Source organism: Schistocerca serialis, chromosome 3 (genome assembly GCF_023864345.2).
Source record: "Schistocerca serialis cubense isolate TAMUIC-IGC-003099 chromosome 3, iqSchSeri2.2, whole genome shotgun sequence".
NCBI classification, from domain to species: domain Eukaryota; kingdom Metazoa; phylum Arthropoda; class Insecta; order Orthoptera; family Acrididae; genus Schistocerca; species Schistocerca serialis.
Window position 1 is genome coordinate 766,965,855 of NC_064640.1, and position 25,804 is coordinate 766,991,658.

The 25,804-nt window shown below is 43.5% G+C and overlaps 1 protein-coding gene across 1 annotated transcript in view; it reads right to left on the reverse strand.

Annotated features, from left to right (window-relative positions):
• LOC126471216 (rho GTPase-activating protein 45-like) overlaps positions 1–15,619 on the reverse strand; it is a 682,307-nt gene extending 666,688 nt beyond the window's left edge. The window contains exons 1-2 of the mRNA XM_050099339.1: positions 15,606–15,619; positions 15,351–15,519 (exon numbers count right to left, since the gene is read on the reverse strand). Of these exons, the coding sequence (XP_049955296.1) occupies positions 15,351–15,519; positions 15,606–15,619 (183 nt within the window). The remainder of the gene's footprint in view (positions 1–15,350; positions 15,520–15,605) is intronic.
• Positions 15,620–25,804: the final 10,185 nt, after the last annotated feature.

The window sequence follows — 25,804 nt, forward strand, 5'->3', positions numbered from 1 at the left end:
AGGAAGTCGGCCGTGCCCTTTGAAGGAAGCTTAGCTTGCTAATTACAGTAGTGGCATTCACAGGAATCGCTCGAATGCGTGTATGCACGCAATTCATCGTGGGACCATTGATTATCGTGCCGGTGAGAAGATTATTAGCACGTCCGCAATGGTACCAGCAGCGGCGGCAAATCTAGCAACGAGATCTTCTTCAGTTTTCACAACGGTTTCATAGACCATCTGTTTCAAATGCCCACAGAGTAAGAAATCCAGACACGCGACGTTAGGCGACCTGGGTGGCCAGACCACAGAGCCACCTCGGCCGATCCATTAATTTCACGCTATAACTCACATCATTGCTGAAATAGGCTGATGCCCCATCAGGCTGGAAGTTCATCCTTTGTCTAACATTCAGAGACACTTTCTCCAGCAGTCCTGGTAGTACATGTTCGATTAAGATACGATATCTCCATCCATTGAGGTGGAATGGAAGAATGTATGGTCCAATCAATCTATCACCGAGAATGCCAGCCCACACATTAACCCTGAATCGCTGTTGATAAACCCGAGGACGAGTACCCCATTCCCCATCATGCGAACTATAGATATTCGAATGACAGTACACATTCCCAATCAGTGGCACCGACACAACAGCTTATGTCAGTACCACTCACACAATATGCCCTAAAATTACAAGTTGTTTTCAGGAATCATATGTTCCTTACCGAAATATATTTGTTTTTATGTCCTCTACCTCCTGAAATAATTTGGACCAACAGTTTCGGAACATACCGTATATACGGAGTGTTGCAAAACGATACCGACAATCTTTGAAAGGCTGTAGAGGGTGTATTGAGGAACGAATTGATAATGATCAAATAAATTATATCTTCCAGAAACATATTAAGTATCAACTTTATCTGTGATAATGAATACAGTCCAAAGTAATGAATTAAAATTTGTACCAAGGCCAAGATTCTAACCCAGGTCTCCTGCTCATTAGGCACTTGTGATAACCACTTTTTCTTTTTTTCAATGGGGTGGACTCGATCTAGCGACTTCGTGACTACACTGAGAGACGTTTACCACTTTTTTATCCTTGCATTCCTGAAATTAACTAAAATCTACAAAAAAAAGGAGGTAATGCTACCGTCACCTTTACCCCATATGTTTGAGAAGAGTCCTAAAAGAACAGCTCCACCACTTCAGGTACTGGCCACTGTCAAGAAAGACCCCCAACTTCTGTACCACCCTGGTACTGCAGCTAACACAACTGTACGGATTACCTTAGTATGCCTCTCCCCCTTCCCCCCCCCCCCCCCCCCCCCCGCCACCAATACAAATTTCAGTTCATGGCTCAGCCCATCTTGATGTGCTCCGTCTTAACTTATATCAGTATTGCAGAGGCTCTCCTACATTAAAATAGCGTGAATTCAAGTTAGGGAAGGAGACGTAGTAGGCTAATCCGTGCAGCTATGTTAGCCGCACCGCCAGGGAGCTCCAGAGGTTAGTGCATCTGCCCAGTGAGCAGGAGACCTTGGTACAAATTTTATTTCATTGTTTTGGCCTATATTAATTACTATAAATTGAGAATAGGTATATGTTTCAGACAATGAGGCTACGACGTGGCGAAGTTATAGGCGCCTGTGCCTACCGCTAGACCAGCACTACAGCAAAAAACGTGACTTTGTATACTTACAGTCCGTAGGCGGAACGTCTTGCAATGTTTTTTGTTATTCAATTAACGTGAATGACTGCCACGATCGCCAGTGGAAGAGATGAAAAATGGTTCAAATGGCTCTGAGCACTATGGGACTTATCATCTGTGGTCATCAGTCCCCTAGAACTTAGAACTACTTAAACCTAACTAACATAAGGACATCACACACATCCATGCCCGAGGCAGGATTCGAACCTGCGACCGTAGCGGTCACGCGGTTCCAATCTGGAGCGCCTAGAACCGCACGGCCACACCGGCCGGCGAAGAGATGAAGATACCTGCTGCGTTAACAGACCTGGTCTCCTATGACTGTGATCATCTGTTGCCTCAATGAATGATGGTTTCGGATAGGGATTTTCTCTGGGAACTCTCTAAAATCTCCAGTGTTTTTCAGTGTACAGGAGAAAAATGAACTTCAGTTGGAAACCTGTGTCCATAAATCGTCATCCGCCAAGGCAACAGAACATGACATTCATAAAAGACGAGGCCTGTCCACGCAGCAGCTAGCTCTAATTTCTTCACTGGCGATGGGGCAATCAGTCGCGATCACTAAATAAAAAACATATTTGAGAGACGTTTTCCTACAGACCGTCAGCGGATAGTCTGATTTGTTGCCGAGAGGGTGGCCTAGCAGCAGGCGCCAGCGCCTATCGCGTTGGCACTCTGTAGCGTCACTGGACGACTATTCTGGACAGGGGTTTCTATCCTCAATTTACTCTCAAGACATTCTCTGCAACCCCTCGAAGTTTGGTGGTATCGTTCTGTAACACCCCATATATGCATACGTTATAATGTTCAAAAAGCCATGCAATAAACGAAAATAAAAAAATTTGGAAATCAACAGAAGACCATGTATAATAAGAAAAAAGTAATGAAAAATATCTTAATGTTAGGAGAAGTAGTAACTGATCCCGAGCAATAAAACTATGAGGTCCTCTATGTGCGTGCTAGAAGAATTCTGTTGAATTCCTGTTGTGTGGTGTATGACACAAATTTAAAAGTTTCAGTATGTGGAAAAATCGCGCAGAAATTGTTGTAGGGAAGATAAACGATACACTGCATTTCATTGGCCAAACAGATGAAAGATACAACAAATCCTCTAAAGAAACTCTTTGCACTACACTCATCCATCCTTTTCTAGAGTATTGCTGTGCACTATGGGATTCTTTCAGACGGGATTGACAGAACAAACGGAAGAAGTCACAAAAGAGCGGCTCGTTTTGTGATATCACGAAATAGGGAAGAGAGTGTCACAGATTTGATAAAAGGCTTTGGATGGCCATCACTAAAACAAAGCCGTTACTCAGTGCAGAAAAATCTTTTCAGGAAGTTCCTATTGACACCTTTATTCTCTGTATGCCAAAGTACATAGTGGTTATAAATAAACTTATCGTAATGGAGTCAGTGTAGACGGAAAACAATTTACTGAGCTAGTACTCAGCTTCAATGGAATGATGTGCAGACTGGGTGCTGCAGGATTTGCGTTGTTAGTAGTGTCATGACATGCTGTTAGGCGATGGTATGTATGTATGTATTGAACCGGGGACCTAGAAACGATGGAGAGGCTTCGTCCCCGCCGTAGTCCTGACAAGGGAACCTCCCCATCGCACGCCCCTCAGATTTAGTTGTAAGTTGGCACAGTGGATAGGCCTTGAGAAATTGGACACAGATCAATCGAGAAAACAGGAAGACGTTGTGTGGAACTACGAAAAAAATAAGCAAAATATACAAACTGAGTAGTCCATGTGTACGATAGGCAACATCAAGGAGAGTGTGAGCTCAGAAGCGCCGTGGTCCCGTGGTTAGCGTGAGCAGCTGCGGAACGAGAGGTCCTTGGGTCAAGTCTTCTCTCGAGTGAAAAATATAATTTTTTATTTTTAGACAAATACTAACTGTCCGTCCGTCCGTCCGATCCGTGGTAACTGACGGTCTACATACGGAAAAATTTGAAAACGTGAAAAACATATGTTTTGACAGAGCACAGGGAAAACTGTGCGACTCTGAAACTGTTGCATTCATTTGTTGCAGTTTATGTGACAAACTCTTATGTCTTCATCACTTTTCGGCAGTGATTATCACATCCACAACAAAACCTAAATCGGGATAGGTAGAAGAATCTTTTTACTCATTCGCCAAGTGTACAAGTTAGGTGGGTCGTCAACATATTCCTGTCATGTGACGCACATGCCGTCACCAGTGTCGTATAGAATATATCACACGTGTTTTCCTGTGGAGGAATCGGTTGACCTATGACCTTGCGATCAAATGTTTTCGGTTCCCATTGGAGAGGTACGTCCTTTCGTCTACTAATCGCACGGTTTTGCGGTGCGGTCGCAAAACACAGACAATAAACTTATTACAGTGAACAGAGACGTCAATGAACGAACGGACAGATCATAACTTTGCGAAAATAAAGAAAGTAAACTTTCCACTCGAGGGAATACTTGAACCAAGAACCTCTCGCTCCGCAGCTACTCACGCTAACCACGGGACCACGGCGCTCCTAAGGTCACAGTATCCTTGTCGTTGCCTATGTTGCACATGGACTACTCAGTTTGTACATTTTGCTTATTTTTTTCATAGTTCCACACAACTTCTTCCTGTTTTCTCGATTGATCTGTGTTCAGTTTCTCAAGGCCTGTCCACTGTGCCAACTTATAACTAAATCTGTGGTGGTGGGGGGGGGGGGGGGTGCGATGGGGAGGTTCTCTTGTCAGTGGTACAATGCCACAGCAGTCCCACACCGAACCCAGGGATATTGTGCGGTTCGGCCCCAGTGGATGGTACTGTTACGGCGACGTAGAATTGAAATACAAGCATCAGTTGGTATTACAGTCGCTGTCAACATGTGTCTAGTCAAGGTGAGCAGGGCTTTACTTGTAAAGTTGTTTCATCAAAACAACAATAATAGTGCTGCTGCTTTTCGCAACCATCGACACATTAAAGGAATACGGAGAGGTCCCCTTTCCGCACCGGGGTTGAAGAACATGTTTCGGAAGTTCGAATTAACTGGCGATTTGGGATTTGTTCCTGAGAGAGGCTGACGTCCAACTGCGCCACAAGCTGTTGAAGAGGTTACTGTTGCAATGGCTGAGAATGCTGTTCGCAATGTGCGATCTTCATGCAACGCAATATCTGTATCTGTATCTGTATCGAAATAAGTGTCCAAGGAATAGAAAAGCAAATGAAATCACTCAACAGAGGAAAGTCCACTGGACCTGATGGGATACCAATTCGATTCTACACAGATTACGCGAAAGAACTTGCCCACCTTCTAACAGCCATGTACCGCAAGTCTCTAGAGCAACGGAAGGTTCCAAAGGATTGGAACAGAGCACAAGTAGTCCTGGTTTTCAAGAAGGGTCGGCGAGCAGATGTGCAGAACTATAGGCCTATATCTCTCACATCAATCTGTTGCAGAATTTCGGAACATGTTTCTTCCTCGCGTATCATGTCATTTCTGGAAACCCAGAATCTACTCTGTAGGAATCAACATGGATTCAGGAAACAGCGATCGTGTGAGACCCAACTCGCTTTATTTGTTCATGAGACCCAGAAAATATTAGATACAAGCTCCCAGGTAGATGCCATTTTCCTTGACTTCTGGATGGAGTTCGATACAGTTCTGCACTGTATCCTGATAAACAAAGTAAGAGCCTACGGAGTATCAGACCAGCTGTGTTGCTCGATTGAAGAGTTTTTAGCAAACAGAACACAGCATGTTGTTCTCAATGGAGAGACGTCTACAGACGTTAAAGTAGCCTCTGGCGTACCACAGGGGAGTGTTATGGGACCATTGCTTTTCACAATATATATAAATGACCTAGTAGATAGTGTCGGAAGTTCCATGCGGCTTTTCGCGGATGATGCTGTAGTATACAGAGAAGTTGTAGCATTAGAAAATTGCAGCGAAATGCAGGAAGATCTGCAGCGGACAGGTACTTGGTGCAGGGAGTCGCAACTGACCCTTAACATAGACAAATGTAATGTATTGCGAATACATAGAAAGAAGGATCCTTTATTGTATGATTATATGATAGCGGAACAAACACTGGCAGCAGTTACTTCTGTAAAATATCTGGGAGTATGCGTACGGATCGATTTGAAGTGGAATGATCATATAAAATTAATTGTTGGTAAGGCGGGTGCCAGATTGAGATTCATTGGGAGAGACCTTAGAAAATGTAGTCCATCAACAAAGGAGGTGGCTTACAAAACACTCGTTCGGCCTATACTTGAGTATTGCTCATCAGTGTGGGATCCGTACCAGGTCGGGTTGACAGAGGAGACAGAGAAGCTCCAAAGAAGAGCGGCGCGTTCCGTCTCAGGGTTATTTGGTAAGCGTGATAGCGTTACGGAGATGTTTAGCAAACTCAAGTGGCAGACTCTTCAAGAGAGGCGCTCTGCATCGCGGTGTAGCTTCAAAATGGTTCAAATGGCTCTGAGCACTATGGGACTTAACGTCTGTGGTCATCAGTCCCCTAGAACTTAAAACTACTTAAACCCAACTAACCTAAGGACATCACACACATCCATGCCCGAGGCAGGATTCGAACGTGTGACCGTAGCGGTCACGCGGTTCCAGACTGAAGCGCCTAGAACCGCACCGCCACACCGGCCGGCGGGTGTAGCTTGCTGTCCAGGTTTCGAGAGGGTGCGTTTCTGGATGAGGTATCGAATATATTGCTTCCCCCTACTTATACCTCCCGAGGAGATCACGAATGTAAACTTAGAGTGACTCAAAAAGAGCGTGCACGGAGGCTTTCCGGCAGTCGTTCTTCCCGCGAACCATACGCGAGTGGAACAGGAAAGGGAGGTAATGACAGTGGCACGTAAAGTGCCCTCCGCCACACACCGTTGGGTGGCTTGCGGAGTATAAATGTAGATGTAGATGCAGAGGTAGATATACATGTAGATGAACTGAACGTTCCACGATCCACCGGTCGGAAAGTGCTGCGAACAATCGTGAAATTGTAGCCTTACAAACTTCCAGGCCGTCGTGGATGCAGATGGTCGCCACATTGAGCAATATTTGTAAGCTGGAACGTAAATATAGTACGCATTAACAAATGTAGAAATCAAAAAATGTGTTTCTTCCAATGATTTATTGGTTATCTGTCTTCCGAATGTCCTTAAAAATGTATCTGCGAAGTTTCTTGTCCTACGATTACTCGTTTTTGATGGGGGCCCTCTCAAGTAGCGAGAGTTTAATTGTAACCACCCTATGTATTGTTGCCAGCCGCTGTGGCCGTGCGGTTCAAGGCGCTTCAGTCTGGAACCGCGTGACCGCTACGGTCGCAGGTTCGAATCCTGCCTCGGGCATGGATGTGTGTGATGTCCTTAGGTTAGTTAGGTTTAAGTAGTTCTAAGTTCTAGGGGACTGATGACCATAGATGTTAAGTCCCATAGTGCTCAGAGCCATTTGAACCTATATATTGTTATCTCTCATTACCTATAGAAATCGGGTAGGGGGGGCTGGGGAGAGAGAGATTAAGCAACATGGCAGAATAAAGAAAATCAGAGTTCATACGGTATGAGTTTAGTTGAAACTGTGAATGTGGTGTCTACCGCCTTATACCAAGCACTGAAGTGTGAATTATGGAGTAATCATGTGGATGCAGATGAACATGTCATTTATTAGCTTAGTGTTGTGATGATGCAAAAAAGTGTCGGACTCACAATAAGCAATGAATTTCGGACCCTACGGCGCGGTGTTAAATGAAGACGACGGGAAAGAAATTCCGCTAGAAAATAGCCGTGCAACGTTAGGAGGTAGCTGTCGGATCGGCACAATGCCACAGTCTTCTTTCAGCTAGCTGGTCGATCGTGGCGGGTCCTACTGTGAGCTCACATGGCCAGCAGCGGAGAGAAGGGACTGCAGACGTATTCCCGCCGCCGACCTCAAAGGCGGCTGTGGTGCCTGCAGATGAATGAAAGGAATTAAGCCGGCCGCCGCAACTCAAAGGGGTATTATTCCCGCAGGCTGCAGAAACGTGGCTCCACAAATGGAGTAATCAATTGTGACTTCTTAAAGGCTGCATTTGTAGCGTGTTTACTGTTGGCTCGTGACATTTTTCGTCAGCTCGACTTAGATAATGTTATGTTTTTAATACAATACTCGCTCATAGCTTCGAACTACTTCAGATTTTTGCCAGTCACAACCAGTTTCAGTGTCGGGCGGTAGTAACGAAGATCTTTGCATGTAGTTATGGTACTTCAAAAACACTGCAGTTTGCTTGAAAGTAGAGAAACTGTAGCTTTCAATTCGTATTATAGATTAATTATCTGTTGCGATGACGCTGAGGGTTCGGTCAGGTGTGGTGGAGATCAGACTTTATGTGTTCCGTGAATTTCGAAAATGACGCACGATGCATGCTGGTATAGTTCACTTGAAAGGCCAACATCCGGTTTCCTGCCCATCCTTGTTCAGTCTGTAGTCTTTCTCCGTCTCTGCCAACATCGCAGTTGACATCGCGCAAAAACCTTGTTCATCTTACTATATTATACCGGGTGATCAAAAAGTAAGTATAAATTTGAAACCTTAATAAATCACGGAATAATGTAGTTAGAGAGGCACAAATTATCACACATGCTTGGAATGACATGGGTTTAATTAGAACCAAAAAAATAAAAAAGTTCAAAAAATGCCCGACAGTTGGCGCTTCGTCTGATCAGAATAGCAATAATTAGCATAACAAAGTAAAACAAAGCAAAGATGATGTTCTTTACAGGAAATGTTCAAAATGTCCACCATCATTCCTCAATGATAGCTGTGGTCGAGTAATAATGTTGTGAACGGCACTGTAAAGCATGTCCGGAGTTATGGTGAGGCATTGGCGTCGGATGTTGTCTTTCAGCATCCCTAGAGATGTCGGTTGATCACGATACACTTGCGACTTCGGGTAACCCCAAAGCCAATAATCGCACGGACTGAGGTCTGGGGACCTGGGAGGCCAAGCATGACGAAAGTGGTGGCTGAGTACACGATCATCACCAAACGACGCGCGCAAGAGATCTATCACGCGTCTAGCAATATGGGGTGAACTTTGTTTTCTTTTTTTTTATTCTAATAAAACCCCATGTCATTCCAAGCATGTGTGTCAATTTTTAACTCTCTATCTACATTATTCCGTGGTTTATTAAGTTTTCAAATTTATACTGACTTTTTCATCGCCCGGTATGTTGTCTGCAGTAAACAATGAGCGGTTCGTGGGCTCACCTCGAAGTACCTGCGATGATGAACGGATTAGAGACGGAACGCAAACTCGAACTGTAAAAGGAAGTAAGGAACCATCCCAACGTTAGCCTTAAGCTGTTTAGGCAATCACAGAAGTTTCAGTGTGAATGTCCCAACGGGAATTTGGGCTGCCGTTCTCCCGAGAACAAGTCTCGTGTCTTACTGACGCGTCACCTCGTTCTGTGACCTTGACGTAAAGCAATTGTTCGACCTTATCCTGACACTTTTTTGAGCTGTTCTGCCATTTTTAATGAACTATGATCTTTTTTAACATGTTTTCTATTTTTATGTCCCATCTGATTCATATCATATTTCATTACTTGAATGTAAATCGTGCCTTTTAAACTAGTTCCACATTATGAAACTGGAAAGTAAAAGTAGAATTAAAAGAAGTGGAAGACATAAAAAAATGACTATATGCACTTTCAGTGTAACCTAGATTGCTATTAGTACACTTTTCGCAAAGATTACCAAGCTACTGGCTGCTGTCAATGAAGTCGTTTTTGGGAATCTATCGAAGTAAAAAAGTCACAAATCTAATAAATCTCTCCAAATTAGGTGCAGACAGTTTTTCACTGCCACCATGATTATTACTTACTAACTCCAGATGACAATAACTGTGATCGATGCGTTGTTTCGCTATTCAAGATTGTTGTCTACTAACGGTGGATGACAATGGTAGAGATTGATGCTGTCTGCTGTTATGTATGTTGAGAATCGCCTGAATGAGAAGACTCCCTTTCGTCGCATTCGAAAGTGAATGTATGGTGGATTGTCGTGCTGAAGATGCAGATCACTTGCAGGGTGCAAATGGCGAACGAACAGATGCACACAATTGGACAGAACGTTCACGAATCCTTTACCGCTGAAAGAGGATGCAAAACGTATCAGGGGGCCTGTTTCATCCCATATAAACATCCCGAAGGCGAGAATAGCTGTACCATCTGCCAAAAAAAAAAAAAAGGACGCGTCATTTCATGTGGCTTTCGAAGTGCATCACCGTGTTTCTAGATTTTTTTTATTCCAGCCAAGTTCTTGGACGCTTTGACCATCGAATGGTAATGTTTCCGCGCCCATATTAATCTCTGTGCGGTGTGACGTGCAATGATCATTGGCACACCTTTGGCCGGTGGATACTCTGTGACATAGCACTGTTGTTGTTGAGCATTGTATGGCGCCGGCCGCTGTGGCCAAGCGGTTCTAGGCGCTTCAGTCTGGAACTGCGCGACCGCTACGGTCACAGGTTAGAATCCTGCCTCGGGCATGGATGTGTGTAACGTCCTTAGGTTAGTTAGGTTTAAGTAGTTCTAAGTTCTAGGGACTGATGACCTCAGATGTTAAGTTCCATAGTGCTCCCAGCCATTTGAACCATTTGAACCATTGTGTGGCTGTTAGTCGTCACTTATTATCCAAGTGATAGATGCGCTGTAGCTCGCCTATCATCTGTTCATGTGAGCAACAGTCGGTGCTTATGGCAGCTGACTCAGACGGCAACGGTTCTCCAAGAATCGCTCTACTCCCGGTATAGCTTTGGCCAACCGTAGGAATGAAGTGTCCCAATCTGTCTGTTACTCATGATCTGGACTTGGTCAAGTGTTACACTGTCTGTCCATACAAAGGCTTACTACATATCAGTCATGTGATCGACCCAATTATTCCATTCTTCGTGGCGACAGCCACATCTTCTTAGTAACGTTGCAACCAAGTCTAATTCAGATGCACCTGGGTGTGTATTCAAATAAAGCTGGTATTAGACGTCGGAATGACAGTTGAGCTAAGAATAAGCAAGAAGCGCGTTTTTCGTACCAAACTGGGGCCAGATCGTGGATGCTTGTCCGAGATGGATGAAATGCGCTTCTTGTTAGTCCAGATACTGGCTGCGTCCAACACAGTAGCTACCCCCTATCTACAGCTCGTATGCGTAGTATTCTGTCATTGCAAAACATCTTGGATTGTGCAAAGGTTTCCTGTGTAATTATCTGTTTTCCAATTTTCTAAGGACTTCGTCAGTCAAAATGGTAAAAAACTGGGTGGAGGAGAATACCCTTGTCTGACTTCTTGATTTATTTTACTCAAATGTGTCCGTTTTTTCCATGTGTGTTTTCTTTCATGATATAAGCTTTTGCTTGCTTTTATGAAGTATGTTAGATAGATAGCAGTACATAATCTAAACCAATTATGCACTGAATACAACCTTAACATCTGATTACGGAAGTCGAAACTCCAAGGTAAATGTCCTTCTTGATCAAAGACGGTAATTAACTCGAAAATAATTGAACGGGAGCTTTAATATCTGGGCTGCAACGAGAGTCATGATTAAGATCATGAGATAGAAGAAACCTGGAATTAATTTCAAGCGTGGAACTATGAACAGAAAAATTAATTACAAAACTCAAAGAAAAAGAAAAATGAAATTTAATGGAACTATGCCAATGACACTAGGGAAGTGAGAACTGAGTAATTAAAAGAGAAATAAGACATCAAAACAGCATCAGCAAAGACGGGGTTCGTGAAGAGAGTAACGGTCTGCACACCAAAAGATTTAATTAACGTCCGCAATGAGTTAATGCACACACAGTTAATGAGGAAAAAGCTGAATACAGAGATAAGGTGAAACAAATGCAAATAAAATGAGAGATGAAAGATAGTTGAAGGAAATCCTGAACTAGGATCCGGAAGAATGGAGAGACATAAGTGACCAAGAAGACAATGGATACAGCTCTGTGAAAACGGAACAGACAGATGGCTAATGTCTGTATGCAAGACGACAACTACTGACCTTTTTAGTATGAGAAAGTTAAGTGGCCACCTTTATATCTATTTTAACTTTCAAATCATGCCTGTAAGAGCAGATACGTAAGAAATTTTTAACATAGAAAGAAGTCCTACCATTTAACTCAGCTTGTGAGCAAGTGACTTTTGCTTTACACCAACAAAACGGATGGTGGCGGGGGAGGGGGAGAACGGGGGTGTGAGAAAATACCCGACAGCATCCTCGATCACAGTGACCGGATGCATTTCGTAAGAACTACTTTTCACCTTAATAGAAATTCATTATCTACACCACACATGCCGTCAACTGTCAATATTGAATCCACAGATTTTAAGATTGGTTGTAGTCGCTCCAGTTATGTCGTTGCGTAATGTTGAGGTTAAGAAACGCTCAATCCGGAACCGTGCGACTGTTAACGGTCGCAGGTTCGAATCCTGCCTCGGGCATGGATGTGTGTGATGTCATTAGGTTAGTTAGGTTTAAGTAGTTCTAAGTTCTAGGGGACTAATGACCACAGATGTTAAGTCCCATAGTGCTCAGAGCCATTTTGAGGTTAAGAAAACGCGTAGCGGTGCCACGTAAAGCATGGATTCATGATATGAGCCTATATTTAACTTAGTCGCCGGTAACATCAATGCAGTTTCTTGTAGACGACTCATTAAAACAAACAAACACACACACACACACACACACACACGCACACACACACACACACACACATGCTCACTCGCATGGATACGCACACGCTGGCACACTTTATATGTCAAAAAAGTGGCTCATACAAAATCATTTAGATTATTTTAAACAGTTACAAGAGTGTATTAATTCACGTTAACCTCACTGTGAAAACAAAAGTGATATCCATGTATTACTGTTATGAAAATCTGTTACTTGGAGTGGAACTGTCTATCGCATATACATAACAGTACAGTGAGGCACACATTTCATTACGGAACGCCCATTAAGCGATTCCGAGCTGACATGTTTATGCGTTTACTGAAAAAAAAAATCATGAGAGTGCCACGGCTGAGGAAATTATGTTATCCAAACGCAATAGATCTTAGTACACAACATTAGTACATGGTCCTCCCCTGTCTTCTGTAATTACTCATGCTATTTGCCTGCAGTCAAGTTCTTGGCTCTGCAGTGCGGTACCCAATTATTACTTTATTTCTGAAAATCGCTGGAAATATTACATATCGCTGCGAGTATATTTCTTGGAATCTCAAAATGACTAAATAGATAATTGTTGTTGTAGTATCGAAATTAGAATATCATCACTATCACTGCACTGCGAAACTGAATGGGAAGAAATAGCAAAAGGAGTAATGTATCTATAACTCTCTGTGGTTCAAACCGTAATATTACCCTCAGGTTGACTTTTTCAGGGAAAGTACAGGATTCAGACGTGTAAATGAAGCTGTGAGATCTCATGAGTGCACCGACGTGAGTCTGTTCAGAATTAAGTCATTCAGTGAAAGCGCGAAGCATTGTCAAACAAATCTTGTCCTAGCCACTCATTACCTAAAACGGTCCTATCCAGAATGAAGCTGCACAATAATGAAAATGATTAGAGTAGTGGATATTAATGTTAAAAAGTGTTCATTTTCACAGGAAGCTGCAAGTAATTTATATTGGTATGCATGAAGTGGTTTGGGGACATCTTCCAATTATAAGTATATTTTGTATGTTCATATGCAATAAGCACGACTGCATTCTTTGGGCTGCGTCATAAATATTTTTCATTAAGACACGGTGGCACTTTCTGAAAAAGGATCTTCGTCGGGCGATCTGAATACTGCACGAATTTTGTTTAAGAATAAAAACATACGTTAAAGAACTTTTCACCTCTTGATTTTTATCCGAAATGAAATGGTATTTACAGTTGAGTTACCTTACTGCTGTCCAGTAGACAATAACTACCTCTATTTTTTTTCAAAAAACAATTTAGGCCTAAAATGTTTTTAAATCTTTAATGAATTTTTGTACAAAACTATGTAAATGTTCAGAACGGATACTGAAGATTCTTTTTGAATGAAGAGTGTCACATTTCTCGGTTAAAAACATGTATTTGCTGCAAAAAGTTGTCGCTGCAACTAACTTGCCAAGTATATCTGTGAAGATAGTGGTTTGCTTTCTGTTAGTGTAGGTAATAACGTAATTTTGTCCCATTAAACTTAGGATTAGGAAATGAGTGTTTTTGGAACTTATCCTAATAACCTAACGCAACAAGCATCTGTATTACTGGAGAGGTAACGTGAACGCTAACGAGCTGCTAGATTGCAGCTAGAATGTTCACAGGTATGTTTACGCCGCAGGAAAGCGTCACGGAAATACTGAATGACGTGAACTGGCGGACGCTTCAAGATACACGTCAAGTAAGCTTGCTCACACAGTTTGAAGAACCAGTATTAAATGGGAGAATCTAAGAACACACCACAGCACCCGGCGTATAACCGCGAAGACAAGGCGTCCAATTACAGCTCACACACGGCTTCCCGCACTCTACACGGGAATGGAATGGCAGGAAATCCTAATACGTGATACGTGTGTCACGTACTTCACACAGTTTTACAGAGTACGTATCTAGATGCAAATTCCAAACAGGAGTGACAGTCGAGTTATTAATGTCACACAAATGCCTAAGAGCAACAGTGAGTAGAGATGTGAAGTGGAATTATCACGTAAAGGTTAGCACTAGCGAACGACAGTCTTTGGGTTACACTACAATTTTTCTTGCAGTTGCAGTTGTTTACAAAATTCTTGCACGATTCGTGTCGGAGTACCGCTTAAATGCTCGAGATCCAACTCAGGTCGGATTTTAAGTGACGTGAAGAATGTACAAAGCTAAAGGAATGGTAAAGGGCTTGATTGATTGCTGGGAAGGAGCATCAGGAATGATAAAAGATCTCAACAGGCAGACGCTCCAAGAAAGACGCGCTGTTTCTCGCGAGAGCTTGTCCAGGAATTTCCGAAAATCAGCTATCAGAACGGAAACTACGAATTTTCTTCATTTTACTACTTCTCGATCCCGTGGAGATCTTGGAGATGAAATTAAACAAATACCAGACTTGTCCCAAACGTACAGGAAGTCATTCGTTCGACGCTCCATACGTTGTCGCAGCGCGAGGAAATCTTCAGACATTTGGCACAATAAAAAGTGCTATATACCACATACTCCAGAGTGATTGGCATAGAATATGTGTAGAAGCTTATTGCAGGTATTTGAGCCCTCGTCTAAGGAATGTTGCACTCACATTTCATTATTCAAGCATAATATTAATTATATGGAAATAATAGTTTATTTCTTACACTAATCGTGTAATCCTCAATTTTTTAAATTACCGATTGTGTGTATGACGGTTTGAGAATTGGAGTGATCTACTGTTAGAGTAATGCTAGTGGCAAGCAAATCGACTGATAAGCTATTTCTATAAAATAGCAATGACGCAGGAGCGGGAGCAAGTATTAGGAACGTTAACCACAAGTCAATGTTGTAATCAGTCACACTTGAAACATAAAAGAAATATCCGTATCTGCACTGTGCACCATTAGGCCACAATGTAAGGAAGTGATGATACTGTTGTAAGAGAACGGCACGAGATTTTAGCACGGCGCCAGTGGGGCACGTGACAGCTTACCTCTGCGGGCGCTGGTGCGGCATGCCGTGTGGGCGCGCGGCCGGCGACTGAGCAACGGCGGGGCCGCGCCCGCTGCCTTGCGGCGTGCTGCTGCGTGGCTGCCGTGGGGCGGCTATCTTTAGCGCCGCCGCCGCCGCCGCCGCCCCTCGCCCCCGCACCATTCAGCGCGCTGCTATACAACTGCGCGCCCTTATCTACCGCCGTCCACTGTGCTGCGACCTTTTTGTACTACCTGCCAATAACCACCACCTCCACCTCCACCCCGACATCGCGCTTCGGTGTTGGGCGGGCTTCGTGCTGCACGCCCGCTTACACCTCGCAACACTGCTTGCGACACAATTACTTCGCTGTGCTTTAGTTTTCCGTTCCCATATACAGATAACGAATGAATTCCCCATTTAAAACTGCATACATCTTTTTTCCACATTCATATACAGTATATACGTTCTATCTATTAAGCTGAGAGGCTGTGGCGGTGAACAACATTACATTGACGGAAATGCAAAATTACCGTTATTAAACGTCAGTCTGATATTTATCAGAATTTGTGGAGATGTCAATCACATAACAGTTCTCAAATGATTATACACTACTGGCCATTAAAATTGCTACACCACGAAGATGACGTGCTACAGAAGCGAAATTTAACCGACAAGAAGAAGATTCTGTGATATGCAAATGATTAGCTTTTCAGAGCATTCACACAAGGTTGGCGCCGGTGGCGACACCTACAACGTGCTGACATGAGGAAAGTTTCCAACCGATTTCTCATACACAAACAGCAGTTGACCGGCGTTGTCTGGTGAAACGTTGTTGTGATGCCCCGTGTAAGGAGGAGAAATGCGTACCATCACGTTTCCGACTTTGATAAAGGTCGGATTGTAGCCCATTGCGATTGCGGTTTATCGATATCACGACATTGCTGCTCGCATTGGTCGAGATCCAGTGACTGTTAGCAGAATATGGAATCCGTGGGTTCAGGAAGGTAATACGGAACGCCGTGCTGGATCCCAACGGCCTCGGAACACTCGCAGTCGAGATGACAGGCATCTTATCTGCATGGCTGTAACGGATCGTGCAGCCACGTACCGATCCCTGAGTCAACAGATGGGGACGTTTGCAAGACAACAACCATCTGCACCAACAGTTCGACGACGTTTCCAACATCATCGACTATCAGCTCGGAGACCATGGCCGCGGTTATTCTTGACGCTGCATCACAGACAGGAGCGCCTGCGATGGTGTACTCATCGACGAACCTGGGTGCACGAATGGCAAAATGTCATTTTTTTCGGATGAATCCAAGTTCTGTTTACAGCATCATGATGGTCGCATCCGTGTTTGGAGACATCGCGGTGAACGCACATTGGAAGCGTGTATTCGTCATTGCCGTACTGGCGTATCACCCGGCGGGATGGTATGGAGTGCCATTAGTTACACGTCTCGGTCACCTCTTGCCCGCATTGACGGCACTTTGAACAGTGGACGTTACATTTCAGATGTGTTACTACCCGTGGCTCTACCCTTCATTCGATCCCTGCGAAACCCTACATTTCAGGAGGATAATGCACGACCGCATGTTGCAGGTCCTGTACGGGCCTTTCTGGATACAGAAAATGTTCGACTGATGCCCTGGCCAGCACATTCTCCAGATCCCTCACCAATTGAAAACGTCTGGTCAATGGTGGCCGAGCAACTGGCTCGTCACAATACGCCAGTGACTACTATTGATGAACTATGGTATCGTGTTGAAGCTACATGGGCAGCTGTACCTGTTCACGCCATCCAAGCTCTGTTTGACTCAATGCCTAGGCGTATCAAGGCCGTTATTACGGCGAGGTGGTTGTTCTGTGTACTGATTTCTCGGGATCTATGCACCCAAATTGAGTGAAAATGTAGTCACATGTGAGTTCTAGTATAATATATTTGTCCAATTAATACCTGTTTATCATCTGCATTTCTTCTTGGTATAGCAATCTTAATGGCCAGTAGTGTACATTCATTTTATTCGGAACTTATATCCATAATTACGAGTTGCGGCCCCAGTGAGCACGAATACACTCTTGCGTTCATTGTACCATGAAAGCCAACATAATCCGAATGTCATCCGGAGAATTTTATACCTCAACGTATGCTGTATTACTCTGAGCCGGCCGAAGTGGCCGAGCGGTTCTAGGCGCTACAGTGTGGAACCGCGCGACCGCTACGGTCGCAGGTTAGAATCCTGCCTCGGGCATGGATGTGTGTGATGTCCTTAGGTTAGTTAGGTTTATGTAGTTCTAAGTTTTAGGGGACTGATGACCTCAGAAGTTAAGTCCCATAGTGCTCAGAGCCATTTGAATCATTTTTTATTACTCTGAAGTGACAAGTCATGCGATAGCGATATGCACATATGCAGATGGTGGTAGTATCGCGTACGCAAGGCATAAAAGAGCAGCGCATTGTCGGAGCTGTCATTAGTACTCAGGTGATTCATGTGAAAAGGTTTCCGACGTGATTATGGCCGCACAAGGGGAATTAACATGAACAAGGAATGGCAGTTTGGAACTAGACGCATGGGATGTCCCACTTCGGAAATCGTTAGGGAATTCAATATTCCAAGAGCCACAGTGTCAAGAGTGTGTCGGGAATACCAAATTTCAGGCATTACCCGTCGCCTCTGAATACACAGTGACCGACGGCATTCACTTAACGACCGAGAGCTGCGGGGTTTGCGTATGGTTGTCACTGCTGACAGACAAGCAACACTGAGTGAAATAACCGCAGAAATCTATGTGGGACTACGACGAAGAAGTCGTTAGGAGAGTGCGGGGAAATTTGGCATTAATGGGCTATGGGAGTAAACGACCGACGTGAGTGCCTTTGCTAACAGAACGACATCGCCTGCAGCGCCTCTCCTGGGCTTGTGACCATATCGGTTGGACCCTAGACGACTGGAAAACCGTGACCTGGTTGGATGAGTCTTGATTTCAGCTGGTAAGAACTCAAAAATTGTTCAAATGGCTCTGAGCACTATGGGACTTAACTTCTGAGGTCATCAGTCCCCTAGAACTTAGAACTACTTAAACCTAACTAACCTAAAAACATCATACACATCCACGCCCGAGGCAGCATTCGAACCTGCTACCGTAGCGGTCGCGCTGTTCCAGACTGTAGCGCCTAGAACCGTTCGGCCACTCCGGTAAGAGCTGATCGTACTTTCAAGTGTGGCGCAGACCCCACGAAGCCATGGACCCAAGTTGTCAACAAGGCACTGTGCAAGCTGGCGGTGGCTCCATAATATGTGTTTACATGTAATCGAATTGGACCTCTGGTCCAGCTGAACCGATTGTTGACTGGAAATAGTTATGTTCGGCTATCTGGAGACCATTTGCAGCCATTCGTACACTTTATGTTAGCAAACAACGTTGGAATTTTTGTGGATATCAATGCGCCATGTCACTGGGCCACAATTGTTCCTGATCGGTTTGAAGAACATTCTGGACGATGGGCAAAAGGAGGGCCGACCCGGTATTAGGAGGTACCCCATGACTTTTGTCAACTTAGTGTACTTCATTAAGATTGTTCTCTGGAGATTGGTACGAAAGTATATAACATCTGACTATCTCGGCAGATATTACTGGACATTAATATGAAGTATGACAACCCTTCGCCTAAATGACAGCTTGAAATGTGTTGGGGACATTTACAGTGAGGTGTCTGAGTATCTATCGAGGAATGGCAGTCCATTCTTCCTCAAGACCAGAAAGCAGAGGAAGGTAGTGATGTCGGACGCTGGGATCTTGAGCTAAGTCGAAGTTCTAACTCATTATAAAGTGCATTTGGGTTCATGTCGTTACTCTGGGCAGGTCAGTCCATTTCCAGAACGTTATTGTACAAAAACCGTTACCTCACACGTGTTGCTTTATAACAGGATGAATTGTCGTGCTGATACAAACAGACATCGTCTCTGAACTATTTCTTTTCTGTACACAGTTAACCTTGCTAGAAGGTGTGTTCATACGCCGGCCGAAGTGGCCGTGCGGTTAAGGGCGCTGCAGTCTGGAACCGCAAGACCGCTACGGTCGCAGGTTCGAATCCTGCCTCGGGCATGGATGTTTGTGATGTCCTTAGGTTAGTTAGGTTTAACTAGTTCTAAGTTCTAGGGGACTAATGACCTCAGCAGTTGAGTCCCATAGTGCTCAGAGCCATTTGAACCATTTTTTGTGTTCATATGCTTCAAATGGTTCAAATGGCTCTGAGCACTATGGGACTTAGCCGGCCCGTGTGGCCGTGCGGTTCTAGGCGCCTCAGTCTGGAACCGCGTGACCGCTACGGTCGCAGGTTCGAATCCTGCCTCGTGCATGGATGTGTGTGATGTACTTAGGTTGGTTAGGTTTAAGTAGTTCTAAGTTCTAGGGAATGTCAGATCCCTTAATCGGGCAGGTAGGTTAGAAAATTTAAAAAGGGGAATGCATAGGTTAAAGTAGATATAGTGGGAATTAGTGAAGTTCGGTGGCAGCAGGAACAAGACTTTTAGTCAGGTGAATACAGAGTTATAAATACAAAATCAAATAGGGGTAATGCAGGAGTAGGTTTAATAATGAATAAAAAAAATAGGAGTGCGGGTAAACTACTACCAAAAGCATAGTGAACGCATTACTGTGGCCAAGATAGACACGAAGCCCATGCCTACTACAGTAGTACAAGTTTATATGCCAACCAGCTCTGCAGATGATGAAAAAATTGATGAAATGTATGATGAGATAAAAGAAGTTATTCAGGTAGTGCTGGGAGACGAAAATTTAATAGTCATGGGTGACTGGAATTCGAGAGTAGGAAAAGGGAGAGAAGGAAACATAGTGGGTGAATATGGATTGGGAGAGAGAAATGAAAGAGGAAGCCGTCTGGTAGAATTTTGCACAGAGGATAACTTAATCATAGCTAACACTTGGTTCAAGAATCATAAAAGAAGGTTGTATACATGGAAGAATCCTGGAGATACTAGAAGGTATCAGATAGATTATATAATGGTAAGACAGAGGTTTAGGAACCAGGTTTTAAATAGTAAGACATTTCCAGGGACAGATTTGGACTCTGACCACAATCTATTGGTTATGAACTGTAGATTAAAACTGAAGAAACTGCAAAAAGGTGGGAATTTAAGAAGATGGGACCTGGATAAACTGATTAAACCAGAGGTTGTACAGAGTTTCAGGCAGCGCATAAGGGAAAATTGATAGGAATGGGGAAAGAAATACAGTAGAAGAAGAATGGGTAGCTCTGAGGGATGAAGTAGTGAAGGCAGCAGAGGATCAAGCAGGTAAAAAGACGAGGGCTAGTAGAAATCCTTGGGTAACAGAAGAAATACTGAATTTAATTGATGAAAGGAGACAATATAAAAATGCAGTAAATGAAGCAGGCAAAAAGGAATACAAACGTCTAAAAAATGAGATCGGCAGGAAGTGCAAAATGGCTAAGCAGGGATGGCTGGAGGACAAATGTAAGGATGTAGAGGCTTATCTCACTAGGGGTAAGATAGATACTGCCTACAGGAAAATTAAAGAGACCTTTGGAGAAAAGAGAGCCACTTGCATGAATATCAAGAGCTCAGATGGAAACCCAGTTCTAAGCAAAGAAGGGAAAGCAGAAAGGTGGAAGGAGTATATAGGGGGTCTATACAAGGGCGATGTCTTGAGTACAATATTATGGAAATGGAAGAGGATGTACATGTAGATCTTATCTCACTAGGGGTAAGATAGATACTGCCTACAGGAAAATTAAAGAGAACTTTGGAGAAAAGAGAGCCACCTACATGAATATCAAGAGCTCAGATTGAAACCCAGTTCTAAGCAAAGAAGGGAAATCAGAAAGGTGGAAGGAGTATACAGAGGGTCTATATAAGGGCGATGTACTTGAGTACAATATTATGGAAATGGAAGAGGATGTACATGAAGATGAAATGGGAGATATGATACTGCGTGAAGAGTTTGACAGAGCACTGAAAGATCTAATTCGAAACAAGGCCCCGGGAGTAGACAAAATGCCATTAGAACTACTGACGGCCTTGGGAGAGCCAGTCCTCACAAAACTCTACCATCTGGTGAGCAAGATCTATGAGACAGGCGAAATACCCTCAGACTTCAAGAAGAATATAATAATTCCAATCCCAAAGAAAGCATGTGTTGACAGATGTGAAAATTACCGAACTATCAGTTTAGTAAGTCACAGCTGCAAAATACTAACTCGAATTCTTTACAGACGAATGGAAAAACTGGTAGAAGCCGACCTCGGCGAAGATCAGTTTGGATTCCGCAGAAATGATGGAACACGTGAGGCAATACTGACCCTACGACTTATCTTAGAAAATAGATTAAGGAAAGGCAAACCTATATTTCTAGCATTTGTAGACTTAGAGAAAGCTTTTGACAATGTTGACTGGAATACTCTCTTTCAAATTCTAAAGGTGGCAGGGGTAAAACACAGGGAGCGAAAGGCTATTTACAATTTGTACAGAAACCAGATGGCAGTTATAAGAGTCGGGGGGCATGAAAGGGAAGCAGCGGTTGGGAAGGGAGTGAGACAAGGTTGTAGCCTGTCCCCGATGTTATTCAATTTGTATATTGAGCAAGCAGTAAAGGAAACAAAAGAAAAATTCGGAGTAGGTATTAAAATCCATGGAGAAGTAATAAAAACGTTGTGGTTCGCCGATGACATTGTAATTCTGTCAGAGACAGCAAAGGACTTAGAAGAGTTGTTGAACAGAATGAACAGTGTGTTGAAAGGAGGATATAAGATGAACATCAACAAAAACATAACGAGGATAATGGAATGTAGTCGAATTAAGTCGGGTGATGCTGAGGGAATTAGATTAGGAAATGAGACACTTAAAGTAGTAAAGGAGTTTTGCTATTTGGGGAGCAAAATAACTGATGATGGTTGAAGTAGAGAGGATATGAAATGTAGACTGGCAATGGCAGGGAAAGCATTTCTGAAGAAGAGAAATTTGCTAACATCGAGTATTGATTTAAGTGTCAGGAAGTCGTTTCTGAAAGTATTTGTATGGAGTGTAGCCGTGTATGGAAGCGAAACATGGACGATAAATAGTTTGGACAAGAAGAGAATAGAAGCTTTCGAAATGTGGTGCTACGGAAGAATGCTGAAGATTAGATGGGTAGATCACATAACTAATGAGGAGGTATTGAATAGAATTGGGGAGAAGAGGAGTTTGTGGCACAACTTGACAAGAAGAAGGGACCGGTTGGTAGGACATGTTCTGAGGCATCAGGGGATCACAAATTTAGCATTGGAGGGCAGTGTGAAGGGTAAAAATCGAAGAGGGAGACCAAGAGATGAATACATTAAGCAGATTCAGAAGGATGTAGGTTGCAGTAAGTACTGGGAGATGAAGAATCTTGCACAGGATCGAGTAGCATGGAGAGCTGCATCAAACCAGTCTCAGGACTGAAGACAACAACAACAACAACAAAGTTCTAGGGGACTGATGACCACAGATGTTAAGTCCCATAGTGCTCAGAGCCATTTGAACCATTTGAACCACTATGGGACTTAACATCTGAGGTTATCAGTCCCCTAGAACTTAGAACCACTAAAACGTTACTAATCTAAGGACAGCACACACATCCATGCCCCAGACAGGATACGAACCTGCGACCGTAGCGGTCACGCGGTTCCAGACTGAAGCGCCTAGAACCGCTCGGCCACACCGGCCGGCCATATGCTTCAGCATTAAAGCTTTGTTAAGAGCAATAAGGGGATCACAATGTAACCACGAGAAACGCTCCCATACTGTACCACCACTTTTTCTGTACTTGACTGTTGGCACTACCCATGATGGCAGGAGGTAACGTTCTTCAGTAATTCGTTAAATTCATGCACAGGGTATAGCGTCATTCATGACTCCAGTTCACACTTTCCAGTCGTCCCATGTCCAGTGGCGTCGCTATTTACGGTACCTCAAGCATCGCCTAACATTGATTACAGAAATGTGTGCTTTATGAATTGTTACTCGAATATTGTACCCCATTATTTTCAACCTCCTACGCAACTCCATTGTGTTACCTGGACTTCTGGTAGTACTTTCGAACTCATGAGTGATTCCTTCCGCTGATTTCATGCGATTTTTACATGCTCGACTTTCCCTGCCCATCAGTACGTGGGGTCTGCCTGGGCTTGGTTTAGCTGTGGTTGTCCTTGCGCGTTTCCACTTCACAACCACATCACCAATAGTCGACTGGGGTACCTTAAGAAGGGTTGAAACGTCCCTGATTGATTTCTTATTAAAGTCACATCCAATACCTAGTCCTTGTTCGAAGTAATTTACTTCTTTTAACTTACCCATTCTGCTGTTACTTCTTCTCTACTGACAACACGATACTCGCCGCCTCCTTTTACACCGAGGGGCCGGACTCTCAAGAGACTTCGTAGTCAATTTCGCATTACATAGGGGTGTCTGCATGCTTTTCACCAGAGAGTGCCCGTCTTCCCATCGCGTCCCAGACATGGTCAACAGGTGACGTATAGGGTGCCCGGGCAGGCCAGTCAAAGGTTGATATTTTCCAAAAGGCGTATATGGTGTCAAGTGCTGTATGGGTTCATCCGTTATCATGCTGAAATATGCAATTTCGTACTCTGTTCGTAAAGGGGATGACAACAAGGTTTACTATCCGTGCCACATACTGGCATGCATTCGGTCTCCTTTCAACACTACCAAATCAGACCTTTGTCGTATCCAACTGCTCCCCACCAAATGATTCCAGGAGTCCCAGAGGTCTGAGAATCGCTGATTTCTGCGAGTTTTTAGCAGGTCATCTACGGACACTGTGATGTTGATCTGACTGCTACAAACAAAAGAAATACTCAGAGCTGAACACCACAAAATGACTATAGGTGTTGGTAGTGTAACAATTTCGATTTCCGTCAGTGCTGGAGCTATCTTCAAAGACAAAACTGGCTACTAAATCGGAAGCTGTATGTGCATAATTTTATCGGTACAGAGAGTACTACTACTATCACGTGATGCTGAATGTTTACAGGCTGCAACAGAACGACGCTTTAGAAGTTTGGGAGACTGAAGAGGATGAAATTTGTAAATGTGGAATGAGATTTCTGCAGCCACCATAGGGCTGTTAAAATTCCACTCACTAATTAATCAAGAAGTTACCAGGTGAGATGCTCAGTAAACATTTCGCCTGAGTTTCTTGGATATTAGCTTATTGGACCACACATCTTACCGTATCGTTTGAATGGTTCACGTTATTTCAACTTTCTGGAGAATGCCTTGCATGAACGTCTGGAGGACGTTCTCTTGCAACTGTGTGTTATTTTGTATTTTAATAACGGTGGTCCTCCAGCGCACTTTGATTGTCCAGCCGGGGTGTATCTCACAGAAAACTTCCGGCAGAGAGTAATTGTAAGGGGATACCCACTCCCCTGGGCTGCACACTCCCCTGATCTCACTCCTCTTGACTATTTCCTCTGGAGTTATGTAAAATCCCTAGCGTACTTAACACCAGCTCGAACAGTACCCCTACTTAATGATCACATCTTTACAGCATTTGATATAATCAGAGGTAAACGTGGAAACTGACAGAGAATTAAACAAAACATGTTTCATCGTCGCACATTACGTAACGAAATTAGTGGTCGCCACATTAAACATTTACTCAAAAGTAGCGAAGCTATTACGCGTCCGTTTTTCCCAAACTGTCTTGTAACATATGTAAAACCACAATTAAAAAGACAAATCAAAACACAATAATTACCCCCACTGGGAAATGAAATAGATATCAGTACCAGAGATGGCTTATACCTAACTAAGGTAGATTACATGTGCATATTGAATTGGATGTTTACTAAATAAGAAGGCTCTATGGAAACAAGTTGTCCTTAGATCCGAGCGAGTGAGCGCACTGTAGTTCATAAACACTCTGAAGAGCCTGTCTGGATGGGGGATGCTATAAGTAGCGAAGCTATTACGCGTCCGTTTTTCCCAAACTGTCTTGTAACATATGTAAAACCACAATTAAAAAGACAAATCAAAACACAATAATTACCCCCACTGGGAAATGAAATAGATATCAGTACCAGAGATGGCTTATACCTAACTAAGGTAGATTACATGTTCATATTGAATTGGATGTTTACTAAATAAGAAGGCTCTATGGAAACAAGTTGTCCTTAGATCCGAGCGAGTGAGCGCACTGTAGTTCATAAACACTCTGAAGAGCCTGTCTGGATGGGGGATGCTATAAGTCACCATACAGGAAGCATCTCCCATGGAGACAGGAAACCAGAGTCTGTAATAAAGAGGTCTGTGTGGTAGGGGGGAACTCGCCGTTTTAGCAGAGACCTTATAACATTTGGTTGTATGTCACTCTTCCCTTAAAACCTAGCCTTTACTCCTGTCACGGGAAAAGCCAAATATAACACTAACGTATACCACTCTAACGTGA